The 23,410-nt window shown below is 43.9% G+C and overlaps 1 protein-coding gene across 5 annotated transcripts in view; it reads right to left on the bottom strand.

Moving 5' to 3' along the window:
* Positions 1-2,597: 2,597 nt before the first annotated feature.
* Positions 2,598-23,410, bottom strand: part of FNIP2 (folliculin interacting protein 2) — a 67,170-nt gene continuing 46,357 nt past the window's right edge. For all 5 annotated transcript variants that reach the window (XM_060246586.1, XM_060246587.1, XM_060246584.1 and 2 more), the window contains 7 exons: positions 23,009-23,155; positions 22,744-22,913; positions 19,234-20,443; positions 17,725-17,881; positions 16,223-16,423; positions 14,811-14,926; positions 2,598-5,420 (listed from right to left, as the gene is read on the bottom strand). In XM_060246586.1, coding sequence (XP_060102569.1) covers positions 5,342-5,420; positions 14,811-14,926; positions 16,223-16,423; positions 17,725-17,881; positions 19,234-20,443; positions 22,744-22,913; positions 23,009-23,155 — 2,080 coding nt within the window. In that variant the 3' untranslated portion in view covers positions 2,598-5,341. The remainder of the gene's footprint in view (positions 5,421-14,810; positions 14,927-16,222; positions 16,424-17,724; positions 17,882-19,233; positions 20,444-22,743; positions 22,914-23,008; positions 23,156-23,410) is intronic.

Genomic DNA, 23,410 nt, shown 5'->3' on the forward strand with positions numbered 1-23,410 from the left:
GTAGGTCAAAGGCTTGTGCTTTGCTTGCCAATCCCCTCAGCTGCTCCCTCCCCCATCTATCTTGCATATTTTAGTTCCACTTTGTCACTCTCCCTGCATGGACAGAAGTGAAAATGCATAACTGAAATCTGGTTTTCCCTTCTCTTTATTTACTAGTCTCACACTGTCTGCAGCTGAGTGGTGGAGTATATTTCTATGCAATCTGTTTAGAAAGACCTGGAACAGCATTTTATAGTATGGTGCCCCTAGGGTTGTTTGTTTTGTTTTTTGGTCCCTGGTTGGATGTAGAGGAAGGGGCTAGAAATCATCCTAGAGAGGGAGGAAGACTCCAGCTGCAAATAGAAGTGGGTACTGGGGACATGTGCAGCAGTTACCTGATTCTGCTCTACTGTAATTGGGAGGATCACTTCCTGTGGTTTAAGGCAATGCAAAAAAGAAAATTCTGTTAGGAAATTAATCCTTTCCTTCTTTGCCTGAAGTAGGAGCGGAGCATGGAATGGGCTGAAGGACACAAGGGACAGTAACACTTTATTCCAGATAAAAGAAAAGAACTTTATATGAAAAAGGTGAAAACATGTAGAATTCGAATTACGTACATTCAGTATTAATTGGGGAGTCGGCTGACTCTGCAAAACCGCCAAGAAAAATAAAAGCACAAGCATGTCATACTGTCTAAATCAATTTTCTAGTATAACATAAAACAGGATCCAGCCTCCCAAATATATTTTGTGCCAGCAGCAAATTCTGAATGATCTTCAAGGGCAGCCTCATGTAGAGCACATGAATCCATCTTCAAGGATACCAAAGCATGGATTGGCATGGCCAGATGAGGCATCAACAACTAGGAAGTCAGCTTTGCACACACAAACACACACAGAGTATTATTTCCATGAAAGCTGCACCTAGAACTACCCCATGTAAAGTAGTAGCACTCTTAGCTAAGATCACTTCCAATTTACCTAGATTCAGCTTCAGCTTGTTCTCCTTTGCCACCTGACCACTGCCTTCAGACACCCGTACAATTCATCAGATATAATTAAACCCATTATGCACAATAAGCCTGTGAGGGTTCTGCTAGTAAAAGAGAGTGGTAGAAGCAATTTTGTTTGATTCCTCCTCCTCACTTTAGCCCTCTATGCCATTTTATTGTAATTTATACCCCATCTTTCTCTCCAGTGGGGACCCAAAGCAGCTTACATCATTCTCCTCTTCTTCATTTTATCCTCACAACACACTTGTGAACAGTGCTGGCCCTGCAAACTAGGTGATTGCCTAGGGTGCTGCCCTTCTGGCGGTGCCCAATTGTGTGCCCCTTCATAGGACTTGGTGATGTTATCAGTGTGGGGGGCACCAGAAGTTAGTCTTGCCTAGGGTGCCAGACAATCTAAGGCCAGCGCTGCTTGTGAAGCACGTTAGGCTGAGATAATATGACTGCCCCAAGGTCACCCATGAAGTTTCCATGGCATGAATGGGGATTCAAACCTGGGTCTTCCAGACACTAATCCAACTCTTCTAACCACTAAACAGCACTGATATTCTATATGACAATTTGTTGGTGAGGTTCCCTTTATCCCTAAGCATCAGTTCTGGGATTACAGGAAGCTGCTTGTGGAAGAGAAAAGCCACATTAGTGTGCCTTGCATTCATGGCTCAAAGGATCTAAGATGCAACCAGACTCTGATTTGCTGTAACTGAACATGGCTACCCCCTCCAGAGCTTTTCAGTTCAATGACCACTTGGTACACAGGCATAGTATATAGCCTGAGAGATCTGTTAAAGATGGCTATAAAATGAATTCACACACACTGAAAAATTGATAAAAGTGCTGCTGACATATACACCCGGATCAAATTATGTAGTAAATGATCATATAGGTATCCAAATGTGCATAACACAAAGCCACCATAATTTATTTGGACCACAGCAGTAGTTTTGGATATATTCTGTGCTAGCTTACTGCTCTCACAAGTAGTTATCAGTGAATATAAAACTAGCATGACAGAGAAGAGCCTAAACGATTAATCATCTTCTTGATGTTTACGTTTTCCATAGGCACAGACGGTATTTTGATATGAGGGAAAATTTAGATATTCAATCACCCCAGCTGCAGCTAAGTAGTACTGTACAGTGTAGGAAGAGCTATACCCTATACAGCTTGGCTTAGTCTCTGCTGTTCAGGTTAACACATGGCACCAAGCTGCCAAGAAACAGATACCATGCACATGTAGATATTTTACAATAATCCTGTCTAGATATTACAAAGGGGTGAATCAATATAGCTAGGTCAGCAGAGAACTGTATGCAAAGTTCCTTTCATAGAACAGATCCTGATTCTCTGTCTTTTGCAGCCTCCAACATCAGCTGGAAAGTTGCTGCTAAGGATTGGGGACCCTTAAGTATAATGTGGGATGCTTCTGGAGGGAAAACAAATCTACAGAAACTGAACCCATCTTTAGCTTATGGGGAGGAGCTGCTTTGAGTTCAATTGATAGCATATGCACAACCTCACATATAATTTCATATCAAATATATAATGGTCAGTGAAACTAACCTGGTTCTCAAAATAGAGACAGTAATCTGACAGATGGAGAACTCCATTCAGTGATGAATCTGTAAATTTATTGCACTAATGCCACAAAGAAATTGACACAAATGATACTGTTCATTAAGAACTCCAAGTAAGAGGTTTCCACGGGTATTCATTCAAACACACACTACTCATCATTTCTCTCTGAAAACATGCTGCAGGATAACACATACATCTTCCATGGTCTAGTTTACATGTTACTTTCTTTAATTCAGGTAATATGGTCCATTGACACAGTTTGTGAAACAATTACGATTCTATAAAATGCAACTTCCGTGGACATCTCATTCCACCGTGTAGCTATTGGTTGGGAAATTGAAAGATTTAGTGGAAAGGGGGGGGGGGAGGCTGTCTAGAATGATGTTCAATATTTCATATCAATCTTTTATAAATGCTAGACAGCAAGCTATTAGCTTTTGATTGCATTAAAATATTATACAGTGTAAAAGTTCATCTATCTAAACAGTCACCAGTAGCCTTTCTGCTTCTGTTAATGAGTATTAAAATCATTTTGGAAAAACATACTCATGTTTTAAGTTGCAAACCACGGTCCATGGAAATCTGCCTCTACTTAAAAATACTGTTAAAATTCCAAGGAAACAAACAATAAAAGTCTTTGGAATCATAAAGATTTAAGACAAGCTTTCCTCTCATTGACAGTTTAAATGTTTCTTATGTACATTCAACAACACTTTTAAACTATTTAATAATACCAAAACCTAAACTATGTCGCTGAAGATAGTCACTGGTACAGCTTTTGCTCTGTCAATGCTACAACACAATGATGCAGAAAATTCAACAGGTGCGCAAACTTGAAGTAGCCCACTACTAGCATTATCCTGTCAACTGAGGTAGTATTTTTAGTGGGAAGGAGGAGGTTTTATTTTTCTTAAATATAGGATAAAAGCTACTTAGCCATCCAATTTAATTTAGGGTGATGTCTCCATGTGTTAATTTGGAAGAACAATCTGTATTAAGAATTTATTCTGAGGTAAAGAAACATTTACAGGAAAGACATGCGCTCACAAAATGTGTACAAGGTAATAAAGACTGCCAAGATATTTCATCCCTTGACCTTAATATGAGAAAACAGCAGGCATTTTAAAGCCAGTGTGGACCCTTCCTGCAAAAATGGAGCCTGTTTCAGTTTAGAACAATAAAGTCTGAGTGAAATTGATTTTTGAAGCTAATTTATGACAAGAAGAATTGCAGGGCATGCAGGGGAAACAATGCTGCTATGGATACACACTGGTATCTGTAACAGTGATGCCTGAAACTGGGTCTGTATGATTAAGTATTGTCACAAAATAAGACAAGAATGAAAGAGGAAGGAGACAAAACTGTGACAAGCCTTGAACAAAAAAATGTTACATTAGCAAACTGGTATTTAGAAGATATGGCATCGAACTGCTGGCACCATTGTGGTTGTAATATATGTCTTTTCTACTTCCATGTAACATTTTCATTTTCATATACTGGGACAACTGCACAACTTAAGCACAGTGCTGATTGGGGGCTTTTTCATGAGGCTTTGCTCTTCTTTATTCTAGTAATTTGCGTTCTTGATGTTAAAAGGCTAGCATTTATACTGAACCTCTTGAAAATAAAAACTTATGCTTGAAATACATGACTGATGCAGTTGCACAACAATCCAGAAAATGAGGTGGATATGATTAATTTCTAATTTAATTCTGAATGAGAAACTTCTGATTAAGACATACAAGATTGAAGGCACTGAAAGGCTAGTGCAAAACATTCTGTGGGATCGCTTTGAATACTTAGTCATAATAAACTGCTGCTGCCACTGTTTCTATGGCCACCCTCAATACCCTTGCTGGGGTTTTGTCTGTACATTCCATTTATTCACTTAACAAGCTGTTTCTGCTTCAAGTGCAGCTAAAGAGTGATCACCTATTCACAGGGCAATGAAGCAGTTATGCTTTAAAATAAATCTGCCAGGATTTATGCCAAGTTTGTCATATTGGTTCTTTTGTTTCAAACCCATACAAGATGAAAGTAGGATGCTTGATCTACATTTTAATAACACTAGGAAACTGGAATTCAAAGCAGTTGCATCAGGACAAGTTGGCCACAGAAATTATGCCAGGCTCCACAAGCATCCCCCACTTTCAAAAGGCCATTTTTATACAAAAGTGATGCAGGATTGTGTACATCCAGAATGTCCTTTTCCAGCAACACCATCCAATGAAGTGTCAGTTCTGGCCACTTCTTTTGTCTGTTTTATGAATTAGCCAACTGCATGACTAATTAGTTCCTCCAAATGCTGAATCTCTTGTTCCAAGGAAGGCCAGTAGTATAACACAAAAGCACATGCATACATGCTCCAAATCATCACGTCCCATCCAAACAGAGCACAGGAATGCTTAGGCTAACAGCTTCCCATTTGAAAAATTCAAAAGAACAAGACACTGACGAGTGCAATAATAGGAAAATCATACTTGGATAGTTCTGTTGATAGTTCTGTTTCAGTAGTGTTTAATCCTTTTGTCCATTAAAATACCAAGATGCATTCTTGATTAGCTTACTCCACAAAGAATATAAAAACCCTGAATGTCTTTTACATTATGTAAACTGAAATCCCACTGGTAAGCATCCAGACAAAATGCAGAAATGGATACGCAACAGAATGCAGTGCTGGCCTCCATTTGCCACCTCTTCATGCTTGGCATCTGTTTCGTGCCCCAAGTCTTTTCATTTTGCTGGAGGGGGGTGCTTTTCCTTCAAGATGATAGCTTAAAGGAGTATTTGAGCAACATATGGAGAATGAGTACTCGCTATAGCTGCCAGCAGAGGCAAGTCATTGGATTCAATCCTAGAAAGAAAAACCACAAAGAGAATTTTCAATATGCAGATTAACAGCACAGCTCTGAAAAGTATCAGCCTGGGAGGGTCTCTACTACAGCAAGGTAGAGGAGGTCTGCGATGAAATATGACGTTCAGAGAGGGCAGAGAAACAGAATTGATATGAGGACCTCTGAAGCTATGTATGCATGACTTAATTGCTCCTTGACAATTCTGCTTCCTCTTCCTGCATACATGCATGGCTGAACAGAAAGAAATGCACTGACCTATTACGTGATTCCACCGCATCCTCCATAAACTCTTCCTGTTTGGAATGACTAGAGTCAAGCCAAATAACTTAAAATGGCATCACAATGTTGTCACTGACCATTCAGCCTCTATGCTGCTGGGCTTGTTCCCTGCCCTTCACTCTGTAACCATTCCACCTATCTTGCCAAACTCTGAAAGGTCTAGCCAATGCTTAAGAATTGTTTGCAGAAAGAATTAGGTAAGCCTTAGTTGGAAACTATGTGCAAGAAAACAGGATGCAAGACTGGTCAGAAGAACAGCCAGCAACAGCCCACTTCACAACTCAATTTTAATCTTAAAATACAATTACTAACTAGCTTGTTGTGGAAAGGAATATCCCCGTGATGCAAACAGAGTGCAACAAGTTTATGAAGCACTGTCCAGTCTATGACTACTTTCTAAGCATTTCAAATTTAAAATGTCATTGGACATACTATTTGGTTGCCTTTTCTTAGTTTTCTCAAACAAACTTCAATAACTTCAGCTTCCAACATAATGAATTTTTATTTCACAGCTTCCTGTTTTAAGGCCCCTCCATGACATGCCTCCTTCCCATCTCAAAGCCTCTCCATTGGTCTTCACTGGGACTTCCCCTCACTTATCTCACAGCCTGGAGATAAATTAAATGTCTGCTCCCATTTCTCTCTGGCTCATACAACAAGAGTTGCTTCTCTGCTTTCCAAACCCTGCTCTATTCTAGATTGCATTTCCATACCCTTAGGGTCTACACTCACCTGCTGTCCCCCAGTCCTCTTCCATGTACTTTCCTCTCTAGATTTCCGTTGGATCACTGCTGCAATTGCAGCAGGAATACCTCTTGAGCTCCCCACCCCTACCAAAGGCTTCCTTCCTGGAACTCCAAACTTCAGTTCACTGTTTGTTGGAGGTACATTTGGATTATGCATACCAGTACTCATAAGCCAGCCTAGATAACATCCCCAGGCAGAAAAGGAAATTATATTACTTAACTCTTCTTGATGTCCCTGTTCTGTTTTCATGCCTTTGAAACTCTTCATTCTCTGAGATTCATGTTGAACAAGGGCTTTGTGCAGGCACCAGGACGGTGTACAGACATTTGTGGGCTTCTTAGTATTGAGCCATAATGTATCTGAACTATCCCTGCTACTACTTTCAAACTCTCCATCTATTCAGCTGAATTCTCACTTCCATTTTCCATTGATGCCTTGAGTTTCATCCCTTTATTTTAAAAGTTCCCTCAAAAGTGTGCTATTATTCCACTTTGGATAGGCTTGTTGTCACAACCAAAACCTGGAGCTCTGTTAGGAGCGGGAGGTGATGGCAGAGATGTTTCTTACACTTGTCTTCCTGGAGTGAATCTGGATCCAAGTAACAAGCAAGTCTTGCTCGCAGATTCATTTCTAGTGTACATGTATCATCTCAAGAAAGGTAAGAAAAATCAGTCTGCTATCAAGAAAAGAATACTGGGGTCCCAGGCACTAAATTAAAGCATCTTTCCCTAAGTGACTGCTAAGGGGCAAAATGAATCCCATTTTTTTTTTAAAAAAGTGGTGGCAATTTCATGAGAAATCATGTTTATGTATAACCAAACAACTACATGGATTAGGGAGTCTCATGAGAATATGCATAGATTCCACGAGGAGGAAAAATGCTGTTAAGTAACAGCCTGAATTGTAACAATACTCACTTTTCAGAAGCAGAAATCTACCAGATGGACAGGAAATAAGGTAAACACCACAAAACATGGGAGTGTTGTAAGACACTATTTCTAAAGGGAACGTTTCCGACCCAGACATGGTAAAAACAGGTTTCCTACCTGTAACTGATGATCTTCGAGTGGTCATCTGTGCAGTCACACTGATGGGATATAGGCGCCCGCGCCGATCTCGATCGGTATTCTTGAAAGCTGCGGATTTCCGCGCCCCAGGCCCAGTGCGCATGCGCAGAAGCCCCACCGCGCATGCTCACAGGGACCGGAGCGGACATCCCGCCAGTTCCTTCTGACCGCTGCGTAAGCCCTTAGAGATGGACCGGCAGCGGAGGGGAAGGAGGGCGGGTAGTGTGACTGCACAGATGACCACTCGAAGATCATCAGTTACAGGTAGGAAACCTGTTTATCTTCTTCGTGGTCTCTGTGCATCACACTGATGGGAGATTAGCAAGCCAGAGTCCTACCTGGAGGAGGGTGCAACGGTCCATCAGCGAGAAACCTCTTGAAGCACCGCACGGCCCACTGATACACGTCTACGCCAGTCCAGGTCCAACGCATAATGGCTCACAAACGTATGCGAGGAGGACCAAGTGGCAGCATCACAAATGTCTTTCAGTGGTATTCCTCTCATAAAGGCTGCCGAGGTCGCTAGGGCTCTAGTGGAATGAGCTCTAACCTGTCTTGGCAGGGGTTGTTTGTTCAACAGGTAGCACAGTTTTATAGTCTCAGTTATCCACTTCGAGATCCGCTGTGGCGAAACTCTCACACCTTGCGACGTTGTGGAATATGAGACAAAGAGTCTAGGGTCCTTACGTTCAGGCCTTACTCTATGTAAGTAAAACGAGAGTGCCCTCTTTACATCTAGTGTATGGAGTCTCCTTTCCGACTCCGTACTTGGATTAGGAAAGTACGTGGGTAGGTAAATTTCCGCGTTCAGGTGAAAGGCGGAGGTTACTTTCAGGAGAAAGGTTATATCAGGGCGTAGCCCCACTCCCTCCGCGCTGAATCTCAAATATGGGTCGTCGCAGCGCAGTGCTGCCAGTTCACCGACCCTGCGAGCAGAGGTAACGGCCACTAAGAAGGCTGTCTTCCAGGATAGTAATTGCAAGGAACATGTCGCCATAGGCTCGAAGGGTTTCCCTGTTAAAGCCCGCAACACTGCTGGGAGGTCCCAAGCAGGAGCAGGGACTCGTACCGCGGGGTACAATCTTGCCAGGCCCTTTAAGAACCGTTTCGTATCAGGGTGTGAGAACACCGAGTGGCCTTCAAGTTGCTCATGATTAGCCGATATGGCGGCTAAGTACACTCTCACAGATGACACTGTCAGTCCCTTGTCAAGGAGTGAGAGTAGAAAGTCTAGTATTAGTGGGAGACCTGCAGTTTTGGGTTCCCTGTTAGTTCTAATCACAAATTGGCTAAACCTTGCCCATTTATATCCATACGATTTCCTAGTGGATGATTTTCTACTGTTTAGCATGACATCCAGGGCTCTATCAGATAACCTTGTCACACCAGTCTCCACGCCGTGAGTTTCAAGTGAGGCACGTCGTGGTGAATCACTCGTCCCTCGTGTGATAGCAGAAGGTCTGAGTTCGTTGGAAAGTGGTGGAACATTCCGCCGGACAGCTTCAGTATCGGGGAGAACCATTGTTGTCTGGGCCACCATGGTGTGATGAGGATCCCCTTGGGGCGTTCGAATTGAATCTTGTGAACCACCCTTGTGATTAGTGGGATCGGTGGGAAGAGGTACACATGTAAGCGAGCCCATGGGATCAGTAACCCGTCTCCTAACGATAGAGGGTCCGCACCCCCTCTGCAGCAAAATTTGGCGCATTTCGAGGTGTTGCGTGTGGCGAAGACATCCACTTCCGGTGTGCCCCACTTCTGGAATACCGGTTGGAGGAACTCCCAATTGAGTTCCCACTCGTGGAGTGAGGCCCCTCCTCGACTGAGGTAATCTGCACAGGCATTCAGATTGCCCGGTAAGTGCGTGGCTACTAGGGTAGCGTCCGATTCTCTGCAGATTTCCCAAATCTTTAGTGCTAGAAGGCATAACTTTCGTGAGACTGTACCGCCCTGCCTGTTCACGTAAGATAGGGCTGTGGTGTTGTCTGTCAAGATCGCTACTGTTTTCCCCACAATTAGGTGTCTGAATGAGAGAATGGCATGATGTATGGCCAGCAGCTCCAGGAAATTGATGTGGTAGCGCAGAAGATTCTGAGGCCATCTGCCCCCCACACACATGCCTTCTGCGTGTGCTCCCCAGCCCCATAAGGATGCATCCGTCGTTATGGTCAACGTAGGGGTCTGTCTGTGGAACGGGGCCCCTTGGAGGAGGTTGTGCTCCTCCTGCCACCAGGATAGGGTCCAGACTACCGTCGCAGGGACAGTCAGTTGGCGCGAGGGGAGATCTGTCTGACAGTTGAACATGCGCAGGAACCACAACTGTAGTATTCGCATGTGGAACCTGGCGAATTTCAACACTGCTGTTGTCGCTGCCATCAGTCCCAGGAGGCGTTGGACTTGGAACGCTGTGACTGTAGGGTTGGTTAGGAATACATGAATCAGAGACCTGATGTCCTCCGCCCTTTGTGTCGGGAGGAATGCCTTGCAGGTTTGTGAGTCCAGAATGGCCCCTATGAACCGTACCCTCTGAGAGGGCTGCAGTGCCGATTTCTTTAGGTTGACCTGTAAGCCTAAGTTTCGCAGAAGGGTTAAGGTGACCTCTATATGCTGTAGTAATAGAGGTTGTGAGCTTGCCACCAGCAGCCAATCGTCTATGTAAGGAAAGATAGTGATTCCTTGTAGACGTAGATGGGCTGCCACCACCACCATAGTTTTTGTAAACACTCTCGGTGCCGTGGAGAGGCCAAAGGGCAAAGCTTTGTATTGGTAGTGGGAGTCTCCAATTGCAAACCTGAGAAACTTCCTGCAGTCCTGATGTATCGTTACATGAAAGTAGGCGTCTTGCAGGTCTAGCGTGGCCATCCAATCGCCTTGGTTCAGGAGGGGTAGGATGTTTTGCAGAGAGACCATTCTGAATTTTTGGTTTGGAATGAACTGGTTCAGGCCTCGTAGGTCCATAATGGGTCGAAGGCCTCCATCCTTTTTGGGAATGGTAAAATATCGGGAGTAGAAGCCTTGTCCCATCTGGTTGGTTGGTACCTGTTCTATTGCGTCTTTTAGGAGAAGGGATTGAACCTCTGTCCTTAGTGTGGGGGATACCCTGGTGTGGATGACTGTGGGAACTGTCGGGTTTTCTCTGAATTCTATTTGATAACCCATCCGGATTATCGACAACACCCATTTGTCCGTAGTGATTGTGGACCATGCCCGGTAGTATGGGAAAAGTCTGGTACGGTCCGGGTCCAAAGGGGAGGGGGTAAAACGGGGGGAAGGGCAGTCAAAGACCCTGTTTAGACGGTCTATTCCCCTTTTGTCTGGATTGCTGTGACGGAGTAGGTGAGTACTTCGTTTTGGGGTTGTACGGAGGTTTGGAGTAAGATGTGGAGCCTTTGGGCCTCCATTGTTGTTCTGCGGGTTGCTTGGAGAACGGCTTCTTACTCCACGGTTTGTTCCAGGAACGTCTGCTTTGGGTCCTAGATGAGATGGGAACCCCCAAATTGCGAGATGTTTTAATGCTTTTATCCATCTCCTGTAGTGTGGCATCTGTAGTGGAGCTGAACAATCCACTTCCATCGAATGGGAGATCTTCGATGCAGGATTGAGTATCCGGCTGGAGCGCTGTAGATCTCAGCCAAGAGTGACGTCTTAAGGTGATCGCTGAGGTAAGTGTCTTTGCTGCAATGTCACCTGCGTGTTTTGCCGAATTGATTTGTTGTTTTGCTAATGCAATGCCTTCCCTTTGTATCTTCTTCATTGCCTGTTTAGTTTGTTCGGACAGGTCTGGTAGAGCCGATAATTGGTCCCATAGGGCGTATTGGTAACGGCCCATACACGCTCCATAATTTGCAACTTTTATTCCTAACGAACCTGCTGTGTAGAACCTTCTGCCCAGGTTATCTAGCTTTTTTCCCTCTTTGTCTGGGGGAGCAGCGTGTGTCTTTCTGGCCTTCGAGGATGACGCTACTACTACCGAGTTTGGTTTTGGGTGTGTAAATAAAAACTCTGCTGTGGACTCCTGGACTCGGTACATATGGTCCAGCCTTCGGGAGCTTATCGGTGTTGAAGCTGGTTTGTCCCACGACGATTTTGTGGTGTGGAGCATGACTGTTGTAAGCGGTAAAGCGACGGCCGTCGAGGTGTCTAGCTGGACGACATCGAACACGTTGTCGGTAACTACCGGCTCCGGCTGGACCGTCGGTAGCGACAGGGTGTGTGCCATCCGTTTAATTAGGTCCCCGTACGATTTTAGGTCCTCGGATGGGGATATGGGGAGTTCCTCGCCCACCTTACTCGATGGTGCCGGTTCCTCTGGGGAGGAAATGTCGTGGACTTCCCGGGGGGAGCCTTCCTCCGATCTGGGGGAGCCTTCTATGGACTCCGAGTGCTCCGAAGAATGTCTGGGCTCTCGGCGACTCAGGGGTCTTCCGGCTCTCCGAACTCCGCCGTCGAGGGGAAGTTTTCTGTGTCTTTGGCGGTGTGTCAGGTGGTTTGGACACCGACGCTGTGTGTCTTGGTCGGTAAGATGTCCGGGATCTGACCGAGGCTTCGGACTGCTGGTCCCAATCTAGGTGTCTAGGTGGGAACCAGGGAAACATGGAGGGCATAGGGCAAGACCCATATAGGTATTGCCATTGCCTCTGATCCCACGACATTGGGGGCGGTGGTTTCCGAGGAGAGCGATCTCTGTTGCGAGAGCTTTCCTCTGAATCTCGGGATCGATGTCGGCCCCGAGGGCTACGCCGAGGGCTGCTTGAGTCGTCGCGCCTGGGATCTTTCCTAGGCGTGGTGGATCGATCCTTCTTGGGGCTTCGGGTTCGCCGCTCGTCAGGGCTGACCGACGGGTCTCGGGCCGGTGTTCGGGGCTGAGCAGTGTCCTCTACAGTATGTATTTCTAGTGGACTGCCCTCCGCTCCCGACCGTTGCGACAGATCGAAGTCGCGGTCCGAATCCGAAGAGATGGCGATTTGCGTCGACATCGATGCCAGTGTCGGGGGGCTTGGACGGCGGCGAGGGGAAGCGAACAGCTTCAACGGCGGTACTCTCGCTGCCGATTCCGACGGCGACGTTGGGAGCGAAGTCGCGGACGATCGATGTTTGTCGGACTTTTTCCTCTTCTTCGCTTCCGACTGGAGTCCCTTCTCCTCCCTTAGCCGTTTTGCAGGAGTGGAGGAGGCGGACTTTGATGCCGAGCCCGTTTTTGTGGGGCGATCGGCGTCGGGGGCACTCTTGTCGGTGCCGAGCGATTCTGATGTCGACGGCTTGTGCGACGGCGCCGACATTTTCTTAGGCGACAGAGCTTTCTCCATCAGTGCCGCCGCCAAACGGCCCGCGCGGTTTTTCTTCGTCTGGCGGGAAAACTTCGCGCAGTGAGCACACGCGTCAGGGATGTGTGCTTCTCCTAGGCAAAAAAGGCAAAGAACGTGCCCGTCTGTGGGAGCGATTTTGCTGCCGCAGTTCTTGCACCGTTTGAAAAATCCCCACCGTTGTTCCATGCGGGGGGGGGGGGGAAAGGGCGGGAAGAGAGATTTGAGGAGAAAGTCCCGAAAAGATTTAGTCTTCCCGCTCCCTAGTCTTTACAAAGACTGTTGTGTGGTCCAAGCCAAAACAAAATTTGTCAAAATCCAAAAGAAAAACAACTTCCAAGAAAGGATTCCACCGACCGTGGCGAGAGATCGACTGATCCAAGCGGCGGTCAGAAGAGAACTGGCGGGATGTCCGCTCCGGTCCCTGTGAGCATGCGCGGTGGGGCTTCTGCGCATGCGCACTGGGCCTGGGGCGCGGAAATCCGCAGCTTTCAAGAATACCGATCGAGATCGGCGCGGGCGCCTATATCCCATCAGTGTGATGCACAGAGACCACGAAGAAGATCAGATGGATGATCCATCACTTCACTAATCTAGACCCAAAAAATCTCAGCACAGATTTCCTGTACTGAAGACTGGGCTATTTTTGAATGTGTAGCAATGCTTTTAAAGCAACAGAAGTTACAAAGTATCAAATGGCAAACTGAACGACATTACTTCTGGAGTCTCATAAAAAGTTTCTACCCAAGATTGTAAATGACTTACACCTTGTGAGTTGTTGTGATGGGCCCATGCCAGCCAGCCCATATGGGGAGGTCTGGCTACGAAAGACCTGGCCAAACAGCTGGTCTTACCTGGAAGACGGCAAGGGACTCACCAGGAAAGGAACCCAGTTTGGCAGCCAGATGGGCCAGTGGCAAAAGCAACAAAGTGTGCTGCCAGCCTCACTACAGAACTAATGAGGGGCTACCAATAAGACCGCTGGAGGGCATCAGGCCGTGCTGGACCCTGGAGCAACAGAGGTCTGGCCCCACCCAGTCTCAGCTGTCATGTGGTGATGGAACAGAAAAAATGTCAATGGGCAGAAAGACCAGAGAGAGAGAGCAAAAAGTGTAAAAGAGGAGGAAGAACAGATGATGGGGGAAGGCTGGCAGAGCTGAGTGACAGCCAATGGAAATGTTGTTAGTCTTAAGGAGTCACGGGGCTTCTCTTTTATTTTACAAGATGCAGATCTTTGCGCTCTAAAGAGCTGTGTTTCAAGAGACAGAGAATGAAAGGAAGTCTAAATGGAAGGAGGAGGTTTGCAAAGAAAGGGAGGAAAGAGATCTGAAGGAACTGGCAATGGTTATGGTGTGGGTCCTCCCTCCTTTGATGAGATGTATGATTCCGGGGAGGATGAGATTAACCACACCAGGTCTGTGATGCAACTAGAGAGTGCAACAAGTGAGATCACTTGTTGGACTGGTGGAAGTTGCTTGTATTACCTGCTCCTCACTGGCCTGAGGGTGTCACAGTTGGGAACAAATTTGTCCAAACCCTTAGTTTATGTAACTGATTTACTTCAGATACAAGTTTCATGATGGAAAATGGGGGTGGCCAAATGGAAGCCTACAGAGTTATTCTATTTCACTGAGAGATCCTACCAGATTTCAATCTGTGTATAGTAAAAACTGTTCCCATCCTTTTCTCTTTCAGAGAATTTAGATTTCTAAGTTTATATTCTATTTTTCTTCCAATTTCATATGTAACTGCATGGCTGATAGCAGAACAATGTATATATGAAATGCATATTGAATTTTAGTGATTCCCATAGCTCTCTCAAACATGTTCTGGGAAGACCCAGTTTCTAAATGCTTACTTAGGGGATTTTTTGAAGAAACTTTTGTTTTTCCTCCCACAATCCCAATTACTCAAATCGTTTTGAATATCTGAGCATTTGACAAGGTAAGAAGCCTCAAACTTTAAAGTAGTTCTGGTAAGAACAATAACTCACCCCAACACCACTCCAAGCTCTTTCACATGAACTCGTGTATGACCTCGTAAATATTTTGACAGCATTGTGCTTTTGAGGTACATTTCCTGTAGCCGGTCCTCAAGATGCATTATGCACTACAGAGGGAAAAAAATCACAACAGTTCATATCCAGCAGACAACACATAAAAGATATGCCAAACAAGGCTGCGCTCAGGACCAAGGACTTTTTAGTACCTGGCTCTACTCTGTATGATGGTCTCTCCTCAAAACACATACATAGCCTTGACATCTACTTCCTTTTGGATGCAAACCAGGATGGTTTTATTTGTCCAGGCTTCTAAAAATGAGCTTTGGTTTGTCACAACTTAACAAGTCTGGAAGGCTGTTCTACTGCCCTTTTGTATTTAAGATTGTGGATTTTTTATTTAACATGCAGTGGTTATGTTTGGCTGTTGTTATTTTTGTCTCATAAATCCACATCAGTGCTGAAAAGCAGTAAACGTATGTTTTGAACATAAATACATACATACAGGGCTTTTCTTGTAGCAGGAACTCCTTTGCATATTAGACCACACACCCCTGATGTAGCCCATTCTCCTGGAGCTTAAAGTAAGCCCTGTACTAAGAGCCTGTAAGCTCTTGGAGGATTGGCTTCATCAGGGGTATGTGGCCTAATATGCAAAGGAGTTCCTGCTACCAAAAAAAGCTCTGTGTACACAGAACAAAATGGGTAAAGATGTGCAATATGTTATTAGTTTATTAAAATACTTACAGTCTACCCAAGAAGATTGTTGTTGAGGTGAGACCAAAAGTCAATCAATATATTTTCCCTGCTAACTGTCAAATGGAGGTTCTGCCTATTCACAGGGAAGCAGCCTGACAATGGGGTTATTTGGGCTGACCACTTGTGCTGGTAGACCCACCTTGTGCTGGTAGACCCATTGGGAGAGCAGGGGCCAAAGCAACCCTGCCCTTTTGGGCTTTGAGATTACAGGGAATAAAGCCTGTAGCCATGGCTTGTCTGGGCAGAGGGAAAAGACTGCAGGCAGAATAGGCAGCGATGTTCTGTATTCTTGGTGTTTGGGGGGCAACAGTGGGATGGCTTCTGGAGTTCTGACCCTGCTGGTGGGCCTCCTGATAGCACCTGGGTTTTGGCCACTGTGTGACACAGAGTATTGGATTGGATGGGCCATTGGCCTGATCCAACATGGCTTCTCTTATGTTCTCCATGCAGTTGCCACATAAAAGAAGCCTATAAGGGGTCAGTCCAGTGAATTTGGCAGAAAGAGAGTAGTATCTGGTATGCTGACCTGTTGTTCCCAGGATAGAAAGTGAATGCAGCAGTACACAGAGTTTAGAACTTGTCACCCTTGACAATTTCCTTGCTAGTCAATACCAATCACATTCACTTATTTGTAGAAGAGAACTTACAAAGTCGGCAGGAAGGTTAAGTTTATAAAGCTGTAAAATGGATTGCAGCAAAGAGGACACTTGGCTGGAGACCAGGACATCCTTGCCTAGCTTCATATTGTCCATTATTTTTCTCTGGCTTGTGGCCACCTGCACAGTCCATTTATCTGTATCAGCAATAATGCAAACAGCTTCTGCGATGGGCTCATCTAGTACTGGATGCTGGAGCAGGCACAAAACACACACCAAAAGGACCTGATTATTTGATAAGTATGCAACTAATGTGTAGAATGGAAACATTTTGCATTCAACACAATTTAAGTAATATAAATCAAATGACTTACTTAAATCCAATGATTGTCTGGACTGTATAGTCTACCTGATAAAGCTTATGATCAGCAGGACTTTCCCTCCACACAGAATATGCTGAAGGTGCACTGACAAAACCAGTTTTGGTAACATGTATCAAGTCAGCTTACTGAAAGTGAATTGTCCTTTCACACAAATATCCAGCTTTAGAAGTTGTGCTACAAAAGCTTTAATTCCTTTCAGTGCAAGGACTTGACAAATATGTGGATATGGCAAACCACCTCTGAACATTTCTTGCCTTGAAAACTCTACAGGGTCGCCGTACATTGGCTCAGACTTGGTGGCAAAGAAAACCGAATATATAGTGTGCATGTATGCAGCATATGCATATTCAGAGCATTTGCACAACTTCAGTAAATACAGAATTCTGAATCAGGGCAAACAAGCAGCTATTCAACACACAGCCGTGGCAAGATCTACAAGGAAATGCATTGTATGAAGGACAGAAAGTTCCACTTTGCAGCTTTGCCACCAAATGTTTAAACATGAGTTTGTTTATAAGGTCAAGTAGACAACTGGACTATCTTCACATGATTCAGTTGCATCTGGTTCTGAACAGAGGATGGAAACAGGCAGAGGAAAATGGGAGAAGCTACCTTACTGTGGGAGAAACACGGCTACATGAGCCTGTCTTCAGAATATGCCTTTCCTCCCCACCATTGCTCACCCTTTGGCTTACAAAACTATGGGATCAACTGATCATGGAGAAGATCACAGAAAGGCTCTCTGTGTCCGATGTTTATCCTAAAACTACATCTTTTGACAAGAAATGGCTTCTATATCTAGAATACATGGTGTCTCAAGATATCTTACTGCTCAACCTGACCTATCTTCAATTTCTCTCTCTTTAAATCATACCCCACCAATCTTCTTTGCTACTTTCAGATCTCTCTTCCTCCTTTTTATTTTTAACTTAATTTTGCTTGGCTTGGGATGAAGCAGGGTAGCCAGACTGCGACTTGGGAGCCACATGAGGCTCTTTCCCCGTTCCCAACCACCCATCAGTCAGCTTGAAGAAGGCATTTAAAGTTGCTTTCTTTCTACTTCTCCCTCCCTTATCCATCCCCTCCATCTACCCCTCTATCTTCCTTCCTTCCTTCCCTGGCCAGACCTGCATACAAAAATGCTTCTTGATAAAAAATGTGTAGACTTACATTTACTGAATGACACAAATCAGCTGGTAAACGAAGCTTGAGTTGTTCATCATTACTTATTCCATGTAATACAAGATCAGGAATATATGAAGCACAATAGCCCCCCAGAAGCGATCGTCCAAAATGTCTCACATTTTGATTGCTGATTGTGTTGGATCTGAAACACAAGAATTGGTTGCTCACTGCATACATGAAAGACACAGCCTTTTCAGACCGCTTTATCAACATGCTGCAAAACTTCAATCAAGTTCAGTTAGTTGTGGCAAGAGTGTATCATCGTCTGACAGGACTACATTATCCACTTTCCTTGCCAGCCAGTATTATAGCCAAAAGTCTAGGAAGCTCATGAAAAATTTACCCTTTTTCTGAACATGCATGTTACTTACATGGCCTACGCTTTCATACTGTTATTAGAATCACCATAGTTAACTGAAACTTCTGCCTATTTTGAATACACCTGATTTATCTGATAAAGAGATGCTTCAACAGAGGAAAGCTACCTGGGAGGGGACTGTTCTATCAGGTTCCCTCAGCTACTGAGAAACATTACCCTCTTTGGCTCCTGACTTTACTTTGGGCATCATCTAAAATTAATCTTTAGGGTTAGTGTAACTATCTCCTTTCCTTTTAGCCTTTTAAGAGATCTCTGTGTGTTCTCTGGTGTTGAAACACATTTGGTCACCAACTACTGGTCTTTGTATATCTAATTAGGTACATCCATTTTCCCTCTCTTCCCAGCACGCCAATGGAATTATCTGATACCAGCTCTTCTAATTACCAGCCTGAGGAAGAGTTCTGGAGAAATAAGATGCTTGCATATAGTTTTCCATTATTTTAGCTGATCTTAATAAGTTATTACAAGGCTTGTTTTACATTTGCTCTAGAATTTTCAAATGTATCTCCCCATCCAAAAGCTGGGAAAAGTTAGGAAGATCGTGTTAAGTGTCAGTTTTCTCTCACCATCCTGTAGGCAGGGAGCTAGGCGGTTGCCTAAGTCCCTAACTAAGCAAATATTTGCCTTACCAGCTGTACCATTGCAGTTACCATGTAATCATACTCTCAAATGCTGTTTTTGAAGCTCTGGACATTTTTTTACCCAAATTCCTGAAAGTCACAAATCCAGCTATGTTTTCTCCATTTTTGATACCACAGAAATATTTCAAATTGAGTCATTTGTGCTCTGTAGCAGTTCTGAAAACCCACCTATTTATAAAGACTGAAAGATCACTATAGTTTCTGTAGCTAAGATAGTAGGAATGTATGTACCACAGAGACAAAAACTGAGACTTTTTGTTCTGTCCAACTAAATCAGTTGTATAAAACTTAAATGGTGATATTTGAGAATTACTCATAAATCCACCCCTCATCCGCTCTAAATGAAAATAATGAAAATGCCTGGCTTAATATGGTCTAAATTTACCATTCTATTTACTGGCATATTCAAATACTGCTCCAAAACAATGCAAAATTGTGGGGAATGACATCTTAGGCTTGTAGAAAGCATTTTACCTTGGCAAAACAAGTTCCACTTCTGAGAGCTCCTCAGGCCTATTGGTGATCAAGCTCTGAGGTTGTACATCTGGACTACATGCACTGCCTTCGTCATCACTCTCTCCCAGGGCACTGTCCGAGCTCTCGTTTCTAGGAATACTCTCTTCCATTCTGAAAGGGTGTTTCCTTCCAGTATCCCCACAGAGGACATCCTCAATAACCTCTTGGTCAGAAACATGCCCATCAGTAGAACTCTTTGCATCACAGTCAAGACAACCACTTGCTAGGTTTTCACAACATGTACTTTTAGCTTCCTCCAGTTTTCCTGAATGTATGGTTTTGCTTTTGCTGTCAGAAGGGACAGACGGCTGACCTGATACCCGAGATGCAGTTGGCATCCGTGTTTTATTCACTTTCTGCCTAGAACGTGGCTTATAAGAGAAGTCAGATTTTTCTCGTTGAGCTTGGGCAGTTGTACGCAAAATATCTGGCACCAAGCATGGGGATTTGCTTTTACTCCTGAGTTTCCCCAGAGATTCACTCATCTTTCTTTGGATTTCTACATCAGACTCTGGTGAGGTGGAGCTTCCAATCTGAAAGGTCACTTTTTCAGACTGAGGCCATCTCTGGTTAGCCCTCACAGGAAACTGTGCAGAAGATGAATTGCTGAGCAGCTGTCCCCTTTCCTTGCGGTGGTTGCCATCATTTATTTCTATGGTTAAGTTCTCCAATTTAGCTTGCTCTACAAATAAAGCTTCTGAACTGGCCACAGTTTTACCTTTGTTAACCTCTTCAGTGGTTTCTTTAGGAGAGCCTATTTTGGCCAAATGGGAAGATACCTCAGAACTCTGCTCCACATTCATCCCTTCATGCTTTTCCTTCAAGCCTTCAGGCTCAGTGCAGCTCTCGTATCTCACAGGGGAATGACTTGTAGTCTTCTGAGGCAGAAGAGGAGGCATGAGAGCAGGTTCCTTCTTAACAGTGACTACCACATAATCCGATTCCTCAATGTCTCCCTTTTCCAGAGCTGTTGTGATCTTACAACCATTCACAGACTGTTCTTCTTCACAGATGTTCCCGTTCAAGGTCAGTTGGTCATCTTGTAGCTCAGAGCACCGTAAGAAATAGGTGAGAACATAGAGTATGCGCTGAATCAAATCCTTATGTTTCCCAACCACCACAGTTCGTGTCATCCTGACAGGAGACCCTATAGCACCATACAAGTCACCTATACGAAGTACAAGAAAAATGAGGAGACTCACATACTGTATGCATTATTAAGTCAAATGGACAGAGATTATGTAAAGAACAGGTAGCTGAAATTCAACACCCGTGCCTGATACTCTAGTGGTCAGGATTCATCACTTTCACCAACATGACTTGGATCTGATTCCTAATGGGGAAAGGATTTATTAGGCGAAGGGATATGGCCCAGTGGTAAAGCACATATGACTCTCACATAAGGGTCCCAGAGTTAATTCTTGGCATTTCCAAATAAAGAATCTTGGACAAGAGGTTTTAAGGAAAGCCCTTTGTATACAGTGCTGATGCCAGCCAGAGTGGACAATATCAAGCAATATATGCCAATGCTACGGTTTGGTTTAAGGCAGTTTCTTACTAAATTCAGCATTTTTTTCCTTTGGCAAAAAAGAGACTCCTATATAAATAAAAGTTACTAAGTTTGATATTACAACTCTGCTTACATTACAGAAAACTCAGGACATGACTTAGCCAAAATTGAGCCCTTTGAAGTCATGCTGATTTTAACGGGAGAAATTAAAGCGATTGCTCAATTCTGCCACTGAAATCATTGGGCCCTTGAGATGTTCAGTTTTGGGTAGAATGTACCCACAGTGTTCCAGTAATAACATGCAAGAACCTTTTTGGAAGAACCTTTCTGCTAGAAATAACATGCAAGAACCTTTTTGGAAGAACCTTTCTGCTAGAAATAACATGCAAGAACCTTTCAGAATGGTTCTTTCCAAGTTATTAGCAGGGATAGGTATCATCTTTGCACAAGAAGAAACTGAATTCTGCAGCCTATGTCGAATTGTGCCAAAACAAGAATTTCACAACTTAGCAAAGAATGCCACTGGATCTTTGATTGGGAATTTCTGTCCACCCACCCTATGACTTTTGGTCTTTTTAAAATTGCATTTATATCCCACATTTCTTCTACAATGTAACCTGCAGACAATACACATAAGACTCATCCCCTCCATCCTCTGACCAGACCCAGACTTGCTTGGCCTTAGCAAGGTTGCTTCATCAATAACAAGAGGCTGGAGCTCAGTGACAGAGTATCTGACTTTGCAAGCAGAAGGTTCCAGGTTCAGTTCCCAGCATCTCTATGCCAAAGGATCAGACAGTATCAGATTTGAAATAGTTGCGGCCAGTCTGAGTAGATAATACTGACCTTGATGGACCAATGGCAGGGCTCATCATTATAAGGCAGCTTCATTTGTACTTGAGCCATCAAGACCACATCCTTGGAATTATCCACATAGCCCTTAAATATTCAAAGCTTCTCTTTTTAAAGAAAATCAAGTTCTAAACTGGGATACTGATTTTATCTACCAAATATATTGTTATTTTACTGAATTATTTGGTTAGAGAGCAGTCAGCAGAGCTTGCACTACTCATGATTGACAGATCCATCCTGGATTTGTTCAGATACTGAACAAAATCTACTGCTTGCACATACAAAGGTGAATATGTAGTTTGTAGCCTACTCAGGTACCACTAGAGGGCACCATGTGCTCTATATAGTTATGGCTGTATGGATTGGGCACCTGGTTATGAGATGCTCCTGAGGAAGTAAAGAAATGACTCGCAAAAGCTCATGCTAAAAAAAAGTTGTTATTCTTTAAGATCACTAGACTTCTGTTTTATTTTGCAAGATGCAAGCCTCTGAGCTTTAAAGAGCTCTTCTTCAAGCTAGTACCCTGGATACCCATGACTAAATTTTAGTAGATACTTCTTCTAGCTAGTACCCTGGATACTCATGACTAAATTTTAGTAGATACTTATGCAAACTTGTAAGTGTACTTCCATGTAGCTCCTGAATTGTTTGGGATATGGTATATTATTGTGCATTATGGGATTTTATATAGGTTACTTTATGGTGTACCACTGTTGTCCTCTACCCTATGGCTTGGATCTAGTGATGCACAAGCAGAAACATAAATGGATTTAGTGCAGTTTCATGTGCATAAGATGTTGCGCAATACCTAGCACAGGCCTCCCTACATATCAGTGCACGAAAATTGGTTGCACATGATTTTGAGCAAGCAGCAACGTAAGTGGGGATATAGTAAATTTGATTTAGCACAAGCAGCACCACAGTCTTTTTCTTGCATTATCACTTGCATGACAGCCCTAGAAAAAGTGGAAATTTTGCACTGGATCCTACCCAATATATTTAACCTTTTTCCATATGTACATGCATTAACACATTTCATAGATTAAAGAAATCAGAAGTTATTCAGATTTTTTTTTAAAAGTATGGCCTGAAAATTTTTCACTGACCAAGTTGTGCCCAAAGTGGATTGTAAGGATGTGATTTCCCCAGCATGTTCACAGACTGAGAAGCACGTTTCTCAGAGAAGGCCTTGATGGGGGGATGGTCAACTGGCATCACAGTAGGGACCCAGGCTAGGTGATATGTCAGCACCGCGGTTAACAAAGCAGCTAAGAACCTATGGATAAGAGAGTCACAAAGTAAAGAACACTAGTCAATCTGCCATTTCCAAGCAAAAGCAGCAGAACAAGGTAGGAGGAAATTTGGACTTACTGGTTTTTGCTGGTCTGTTCTATCAGAACAGTGAATTCCTTAAGGAAGTGCTGGCATAACTGGCTCTTTTCTGAAGCACCAGACATCATAGTGAGCCACACAGGTTCTGTGATCCTTGGAACTGAATACAAATTCCAGACTGTAACTCTGCCAAAAGAGGAAATCCCCAAGAACAAATCTATTAACTCAGAAGTACGTATTATTCAAACTAACCTGATTGCTTTGATCTGCTCTGTATTGATGGAAAACTTCTCAGCTCTCAAAGAACTATCATGCTAGACCCACAAATTACAGCATTCAGGTGACATTGAGACAAGCAAGGTGGAAACTACCAAAAACAGGAAGGAGTAGAATTCCTACATCACTGCAGCCCTTTCCAATTTCCATTTGACTTCATGCATG

Source organism: Heteronotia binoei, chromosome 9 (assembly GCF_032191835.1).
Source record: "Heteronotia binoei isolate CCM8104 ecotype False Entrance Well chromosome 9, APGP_CSIRO_Hbin_v1, whole genome shotgun sequence".
Taxonomy (NCBI): Eukaryota; Metazoa; Chordata; class Lepidosauria; order Squamata; family Gekkonidae; genus Heteronotia; species Heteronotia binoei.